At 36.6% G+C, this 8,964-nt stretch overlaps 1 protein-coding gene across 1 annotated transcript; it reads right to left on the reverse strand.

The window, feature by feature from the left end:
• Window positions 1-1,838: 1,838 nt before the first annotated feature.
• Window positions 1,839-5,175, reverse strand: LOC104414191 (1,4-dihydroxy-2-naphthoyl-CoA synthase, peroxisomal). The gene is made up of 9 exons (XM_010025231.3): window positions 4,717-5,175; window positions 4,483-4,605; window positions 4,036-4,137; window positions 3,719-3,757; window positions 3,512-3,610; window positions 3,214-3,261; window positions 2,964-3,059; window positions 2,593-2,715; window positions 1,839-2,176 (listed from the first exon to the last, which is right to left on the reverse strand). The coding sequence occupies exons 1-9, from the start codon at window positions 5,146-5,148 to the stop codon at window positions 2,060-2,062; spliced, it is 1,179 nt and encodes a 392-aa protein (XP_010023533.2). The 5' UTR covers window positions 5,149-5,175; the 3' UTR covers window positions 1,839-2,059.
• Between the last annotated feature and the right edge of the window lie 3,789 nt (window positions 5,176-8,964).

Genomic DNA, 8,964 nt, shown 5'->3' on the forward strand with positions numbered 1-8,964 from the left:
TTCCAAACATTGTTGGACAAAAGGACAATAAGCGCGTTTTATAGTACGAAGAAAGACACCAAAAAAACTCCAAACTATAGTTATTGTGATGCATTTCCTCTAAACTTTTTTTATGATATTAAAAACTCCAAACTATATTCACCACAACACATTTACTTTAAAAAAAAAAATTGTGATCTTAAAAATCTCAAACGTGTACATACTACATATGCAACCCATTTACTCCAGCCAAAGTAATTTTTTAGCTATGTTGTTTTTATTTCACTTAAGTCATGTGGATGCCATTTAACACTATAGACCCTATAGGCCAGATTTTTAACAGGTCCTAAAACAGAATTTTGAGGAGGGAATTATAATGTAGGTACAAGTTCAAAATTTTTTGTGTCACCAAACAAACTTTTGAGTAAATATGTGGACATAATTTAGAATATATATATATTTTTTTGTGGCTTTTGTCCTTCATACAATTACCTACTATTTCGTGCATTTTCAATGTTTATTATATTATAAGATGACTTTTGACATAACTTCGTTAATTTTAGAAGAAACTTAGCTTGGCATTCTCATTATGCCGAATGCACGGGGTTACTTAGTGAAATAGTTCTCATTATGCAATAATACCACTATCCGCTGTTGTTGCTCCCGAACGGAAAAAAAAATATATATATATATATATATATATATATATATATTTATTTATTTATTTATTTATCGTTGCTGAATTCTTTTATACCAACTGCAAACTATTCTTTTTTTGTAGAGATGGGAATTACAACCAGCAAGGTCTTTTTGGGGAGTGATTGACTCCCGGATTAATCAAATCTCACCGTAGAACTATAAATCGGATTGGGATTTAAGGGTTTATTTGGTAATATTTTTGTTCGCAGAACAATTTTTTTCAGAGATAATCTTTTTTCATTTCTATTCCCGGTATAATTTATGAATAAAAGAACGCGTTTAACAACTATAAAAAAAAAAATAAAGAATAGGAATTCACTTGGTATGACTCACAATTTTTTTGTAATATAAAATTTCTTTTAATTTTTTAATAATTTTTATCTTTTTCTTATTACTCCTCCTCTAGCCGACAGCAGCAACATTCGCTGTCAGGCAATGACATCCGAAGGCTAGTGACAGGCAACAAGAGGTGGTGGATAGTGGGCGTTAAAGAAGAAGAAGAAAAAAAGAAAATCACTTATTTATGAAAATTGTTCCAAAAAAGATCACTTATAACAATTACGAAAATGAATAAATATATATTATTTTAATTGTCCATGAAAATACTTAGGCATAAATTGTTATGAACAATAAAAATATATTTCATTGATTAATTATTTTAAACGATATAAGCAATTTTTTTTAAGAAAATATTTTTCAAATCATTTACTTTTTTTCTACTTCTTATGTCTATTCCATATCTATTCATCGGCTACTTTTCTATTCCGAATAATAGAAAAATTAGTTGACGTTACCAAATGAATTTATGTTCCTTTTTTAATCCAGGAAACAAAAGAACATAAATTGAGAGAAATAATAATGTTATCAAACGGGGCCTAAGATTTCGGCAATTTTGTTTCTTTATCTTTCAAAAGAAAAGGAAAATAAAAACATATCAGTCGGGTCTGAGCAGTTCAATTCCACACTTGAAACTAAGAACTAAACCAATTAGAACTGAACCAATTATTCCCGGTTCCAAGAATTTGGAGCTAGGAATTGGATTTGTCCTGTGGGAACTGCCCAAACCAGCCGTCCGGTCCTGTCCGGTCCCGGACACACCCTTACCTTTACGGCCAGAAATTATTAGGAAAAGATTGGAAATACAATCAACGTGGTTGGGCTAGAAGGAAACAACACTGAAAATGAAATTCCATAGAGTTTTCCTGTGATCCGGAAGCGCTTTTTGACATTCACATTGAAGCAACAACATGGCCTGAACCTGAACCTATCGATATCGATAATCATTTCCGTTGTGCTATGATTCGATTTCACCTAGTTACAGCTACTAAACGAACTACTCGTACACGCTTGGCCAAAATATAACAAGAACAGAAATACGGTGTCATGGAAGTCGAGGGAATTTAGAGAAATCCGGCCGCCTCTTCTGCATGTATGCTGTTTTGCCCTCGTTCCCTTCCTCGGTTCCATAGAATAGAAGTGTTGCATCTCCAGCTAGTTCCTAAACGAAGGGAAGGAATACAAAACAACAGTAAGTATTATCATCTATGCCCAATGAATAATTGCTAGGGGCTCCCCAGAAATTGATCGAAGCTTTGATAACATCATGATGACGAATGGAACCTCAGCGTATGTACATTGGTCACAGAACAGCCAAAATCGAAATACATCTTGTGTCACGAATGGAATACACAGTATAAAAGAAGGAACACGAATCCAAAACTTGATTAGCTATGGTGACATGTTGATGAGGGCAGATATCTCTAAAAGGTTCGATTGCTAGATGGGAATGAAACGTGTATGTAAGGTCCATCAAACCCAACATTGGAATGCCATCGGGCTCTTGACAATGTGGATGGTAACAACTGGAACAGACAAATATATTGCCGTGTAATGAGATGTTTGGACTGAAGGTACCTGAAGCCCTGCGTGGCCATCATCAACTGCATTAAGGGCTGATTTGAGCACCCTGATTGCCGTTGGGCTATTTCTCAATATCTCTCTGCACCACTTGATTGTTTCCTGCTCCAAATTCTCTAGCTGAACAAGATCAACAAATCATTAGCATTGTTTAAGTTGGTAAAACGGATGGCCGAGAGAATGTCTTTGAACATGTTGCAGTCTAAAACATGATGAGATTGCCATTAGAAGGACTTTGCACACTACATTTGTCCTAGTAAACAAGATTCAAGCACGGTTTGGCAGTCTTTCCCGTCTTCATCAGTTTTTCCTCGGGAATAAAATTAAGGACAGGTGAAGCTACAATGAAGTCAGTGGAATGAACTCACCGGCACAACAATATTAACGAGTCCCATCTTGTCTGCTTCAGAAGCTGTATAGAACCTCGCCAAAAACCACATTTCACGTGCCTTTTTAGGCCCAACCTGTTTGTTCATGTTTATGCCACAAGTTTCTTACTACGTGGAAGTAGAACACAGTTAACAGTAATCCATCCAAAATTAAGAAGAAAGAATGTGACGTGACACGCCGCAATTTGAGCCACATGATAGCAAAGGCAAGTTCATCCGTAATGCTCACCAATCGAGACATGATTGAACTTCCATAACCAGCATCAAAGCTTCCAACCTTAGAAGAGCAACAACAAGAACAGATCACATCATAACTTCATGACTGCAAATTGAACAAATGGAAACAGTTGAAAGGGTTTCGGCTTAGACTAATTGTATGGGTCATACTGTGCTATGCACCATAAGGAAGGCAGAACCAACCAGGTACCCTATATCAAAAGCAATTGCAGTAGTATCTCCTTCTCACCTCAACCTCAATGAAAACTCTTTTGCTAGAATAAGAAAACACTTAGACAAGTCATAAGTACCTTAGGACCAGTTTGACCAAAAATAGCATTATCAGCAGCAATTGTCAGATCACAAACCATATGCAGTATATGCCCTCCTCCAATGGCATAGCCGGCAACCTGAATTGGTAATGGTGGATAATCTATAAACCCCATCACAAGTAAATTCACCGGAGAGAACACAGCAATTATTATGTGCAGTGAGGGTGAACTAAGGAGAATATTTACCATTGCTATTACTGGCTTAGGGAGACGCCTAATTTGGACCTGCAAATGGAAGCAACCAAAACATGAAAGCCTGCTTCATGTGGCACTCAAGAAATGGGAGTGCCTTGTTTTGCTTTGCATAAACATGAAAAGCTCCATTAGCGGCCATTTTATTTAGGTTAAAGGTATAGAAATGCATAGTTTTTGAACACTAGGACCGAAAAATATGTATCAGAAAGATTCATGAACCGAGAGAAAGGTGATGCAGGATAGGCAATTGCACCGACATAGAATGACTATATTGTGCTAGACAAAATTTGGCCAAGTTAACATCATACCTGCAAATCCAGGACATTTAGCCTGCCGACATCATCGGGATCAGCATAACCATCCTTCGTTCTCAAAGCCTGGTCACCACCGCTGCAGAATGCCTTGGTTCCCTAAACATTATATGTGTTTAAGAAACAAAATAAGGCATTGCGCGACCCTGAAATTCACTCAATAAACGAGCCACCGACATTTTGATGCAGCTTCTACTTACATGCGAGACATTAACTTCATGAACAAAAAAGACAATGGAATTTGCAAAAGTTCAAAATTGATCTCTATTTTCAAGACTACCCCCATCAAGTTTTCTCAAGACATGAATGACGAAGGCTAGTTTACTTGGCCTAATTTAACCACAAACCCGAAATTTTTGCAGCATCAGCCTGCTCTGCTTATCACTTTCCAGAAAAGTGCGGATTACAAGAAGAAAATCAAGACATAACAGAAACGAAGGGTACCTTTCCAGTGAGAATGATGACCCCGATCGAAACATCGTCTCTCGCATCGTTAAATGCGCGGCTCAGCTCCTTGACCGTCTTCGGCCTGAACGCATTTCTTCTCTCCGGCCTATTGATCGTAATCTGCACAACACCAATAAAGGAGGAGAAAGGGCATTGATAATGAATTCATGATCATTCATTGCAGTAATGTTGACCACACGCTTAAACCGAGCTTCCGCTCAAACGAAGAACCTTGGCGATTCCTTCGCCGACAGCTTTCTCGTAGATGACGTCGGTGAACTCCGGGCCCGACCCATCGTCCGCGGTCCTCCACACGACCGGATGGTCGGGGACCTCGCCGTGAATGCGCTGGTAGGAGTCCTTCATGGAGCCGCCGCCGCCGCCGCCGCAGGGCCGAGCGGAGACAGAGGACCGTCCCGCCTTCGGGGCGGGGTCGGGAGGGGACAGGTGGTTGGCGACGGCAGCGACCCTCCTCGCGACGGCGTGCATCCCCTCGTCCGACGTATCCGCCATTGGAGGAGGAGGGAGGTGGAAGCAGGCAGTAGCAAGTGAAGCGCTCTCGCTCTCTCTGTGGTTTCTGTGAAAGGGATGGATAAGGAGGCCATTGTCGACCTGCTGTCTTGTGGGTTTTGGATGATTCGATTGGGTGATTTTTGTCATCATGTCATATTGGGAAACGCATTCCTTAAAAACGATCGAACCCCTGAAACAACGAATACGGAAAGCGAGTCCAGGAAGCACACATATCACCGATCAAAAAATACATTAAGAAATTAAGTGTATCTTGTCTTTCACATATTAAACATCAATGTTGTTGAAGTTCGAGGAAGAATCCGATTCGATCCTGTTTTGTTGAAGTTCGAGGAAGAATCCGATCCGATCCTATTTTACCAATAAGCGTATTGTTAGGGGAAGAAAATTCTATTTGAGAGCGTACTCTTTCATTTTTGGGGAAGGGAGCATTTTCTGAAAAATGTACCCATGTAAAAAAGTGTGGTCCCCCATTTTTGTTTTTCTATCTCTTAAAATGCTTTCTCCAAAAGACCTAACCCTCAACACCCTCAACGTAAAACGCATTTTCATATCTCAACCCTTTCTCCATAAGCCCTTAACTTGCGGGCTGAGTTTTTAGGCCCATCAACATAGAAAAAACCCATCATCTCCCACTCGAATATGGTAAGCCGAACATGATAATCTTTAGCTGTCTGCAACATTCATATCGGTGAATAATATGTACAATCAGCATATTTTGAAAGCTCGTTGCCAATATATAGCAGATCATAATGGGCATCGCACTCTGAATAAATTTAGTATGCAGTACCCTAAATCGATCGATCACATTTATATATCTCTTAATCTCTTTTTAAACAATGATATATTCACAATTATGATTATCTCAAAAATAATAATAATTAATCGACCAGTGAATATAAAACTACAATGCAATTCTCCAAATTCGATATTATTCTTTCCTTGAAATTCTCAATTTCAGTTCAACTTGCTTTTCTAGAAATGTCCCATTAGATCGAATCAATTCATGATCATTGGCAACATTCTAAGATAGCAAACACTGAATAGAAATTTTGAGAATAAGTAAGAGTCATGAGAGTATTAAATTGAGAAACTATTTTTCTTAAGAGTCTCACACGGCATAAAAGTTGAGATCAAAAATTTTGCCACTCTTATTGGTTGTCTCATGCATACGTAGTATGAAATACGTATTACGGTATGAAACTTCTTTCCCATGGAGCGTATGTCTACACTTTCAATACCATTTAGATGATAATTCAAACATATCTAATGTCTAATTTGAGTTCACGTATCTACTTTTTTACGGAATTCATTAGAACTCACATATGGCAGTATAGACAGATAAAGTAAAATATGTGGGTTATTTTACTTTCGGACATAACAAATATTATGTCATCATCTTAACACTCAGTTAATATGACATATATATTTTAAGTTTCAGCTCTTGATTATCACCTAGATAATAAACTTAAAAAATGTCTCATCTCTATTTATTACATAGTAAATAAAGGCGATTACCCGTGTGAGTGGGCTAATCTTTTATCTATTTGATATATTTTCTTAAATTTATATAATGTACTGAGCACTAAGATGCATAAACATCAAACAAAGATTCATAGAATTTTACATGACCACAAAACACATCTCTAGGTATTGGTTTTGTCATAGGATCCGCTACCATTCTATGCGAAGATATGTACCGTAAGTTCACATATTTTCTGCAACCATATCTTTGACAAAATTATACTTGGTATCATATGTTTGGTCTTGCCATGATATTTTGGATCACTAGTGTACGCTATTGTTGCTTGGCTATCACAGTTAACCAATAATGAATTTGCAGCATTCTCAATAACACCTAAATGATCCAAAAATCTCTTAAACCAAATACCTTGTATCGCTGCTAATAATGCCACGAACTCAGCTTCCATCGTAGACAAGGGTATAAACATTTGTTTCTTACTGCTCCAAGATATGGCGCCATTATTAAGTAAGAAAACAAATCTAGAGATAGATTTCATTTCATCTAAAATTTTTTTTTCAATCAGCATCTGAATAGCCTTCAAGTCGCAAATCATTTCCTTAATAACTTAGCGCATAATTAGCAGTTTCATTCAAATACCTCAGTATTCTTTTAACAGCTTTCCAATGTGCTTGACCTGTATTGGATTGGTATCTACTCACCATTCCAAACATATGTCAGGTCTTGTACACATCATAGTATACATTAAGCTTCAAATAACACTAACATAAGGAACATGTTGCATTTATTCATTCTTTTATGGAGTCTTTGGACACAGTCTATAGCTCAATCATTCACCTCTTGCAATAGGAGTATCTATGGGTTTACAATCTTGCATATGAAATCGTTCAAGAACCTTATTTATGTATGTTTCTTGCGAAAGAGATAATGACATCTTCGAATGATCTCTTGAAATCTTAACTCCAATAATGTATGCAGCATCATCCATATTTTTCATCTCAAAGTTGGAAGATAACCAACTTTTGATAGTAGTAACAAACTCTATATTGCTTCCGGCAATTAGTATATCATCAACATATAATTATATTATCACAAATTGATTTTTAGATCTTTTGATATATATACAATGATCATCATCAATCATTGTAAAATCATATGCCATTATGGAATTATGAAAACGTATATGTCATTGTCTCGATAACTGCTTAAGGTTATATATCGATCTCAAAAGTCGACATACCTTTTCTTCTTAACCTTCCATAATGAAACCAGTAGGGTGTTCCATATATATTTCTTCATCTAATTCTCTATTAAGGAAAACAGTCTTTACATCCATTTGATATAACTCAAGATCCATACTACTATTACCAGAATAATGCGAATCGAGGTAAATCTCACTACAGGAGAAAATTTTTCCTCATAATAAATTCATTCCTATTGATTATACCCATTCGCGACAAGACAAGCCTTATGTCTTTCTATTGAAACATCAGTTTTATGCTTTATTTTGAGAACCCCCTTGTTCCCAATGGCTTTGCATCCTTTTGGAAGATCAACCAGTTCCCAAACATGATTTGACTTCATTGACTCCATCTTCTCTTTCATTGCATGAATCCATTTTTCCTTACTAGGGTAATTTAGAGCCTCATTAACATTTCTTGGCTTATCTTCATATTGTGGAGCAACCATAAAAGTTTCCCCTTTAATGTCAAAACGTCGACATGGAATACTTTTACAACTTGTTCGCCGTATGGGAGATTGTACACTTTGCACATCATTCTTCATCATGCTCCCACTCAGATTAGATAATAACGATATCATCTCATCATGTGGTTGTAATTGAGAGTGAATTAAATTAAATTCATCACTTCTCATATTACTCCTATTTGGACGAACTCCACTTAATTCATTATCTAGATTCAAGATTTCAAATAGAGAGTAATCCTCACATATTTCACCATTCTTAAGAAATTCATTCTTTAAAAATGTGACATCCCGTAATTCGAATTCAGTTATACTACCACTTTCCTACTTACCTATAAACACATATCATTTCGAGTGTTCAGAGTATCTTATGAAAATACTCTTCTTTCCTCTAAGACCCAATTTCCCAAACTTGTGAGACATCTCATGAGTATAGACAGCACAATCCCATGGTTTAAGAAAACTCAAGTCTGATTTTCTATCTATCCATAACTCATATGGAGTGGAAATAATTGTTGACATGTGCCATCATGGACCTAACCATTTTCAATAAGGTTTTGTTATTTCTCTCCGCAATACCATTTTGTTGAAAAGTATATGTAATAGACAACCGTCTTTCTATTTCTTTTTCATCACATAATTTTCTGAACTCATCAGATAAATATTCTCAACCTCAATCGGATCTCGATACTTTTATTTTCTTATTTAATTAATTTTCTACCAAGTTCATAAACCTTTTAAAACAACTCAATGGCTTAAAT

This window comes from Eucalyptus grandis, chromosome 11, assembly GCF_016545825.1.
Source record: "Eucalyptus grandis isolate ANBG69807.140 chromosome 11, ASM1654582v1, whole genome shotgun sequence".
Taxonomy (NCBI): domain Eukaryota; kingdom Viridiplantae; phylum Streptophyta; class Magnoliopsida; order Myrtales; family Myrtaceae; genus Eucalyptus; species Eucalyptus grandis.

Coding starts and splice junctions, on each gene's coding strand:
- LOC104414191 (XM_010025231.3), bottom strand. CDS start 5,148: ATGATGACAAAAATCACCCAATCGAATCATCCAAAACCCACAAGACAG. Junction 4,606..4,716: donor TCGGCGAAGGAATCGCCAAG/GTTCTTCGTTTG, acceptor GGTGTTGTGCAG/ATTACGATCAATAGGCCGGA. Junction 3,262..3,511: donor TTGGTCAAACTGGTCCTAAG/GTACTTATGACT, acceptor TGCTCTTCTAAG/GTTGGAAGCTTTGATGCTGG.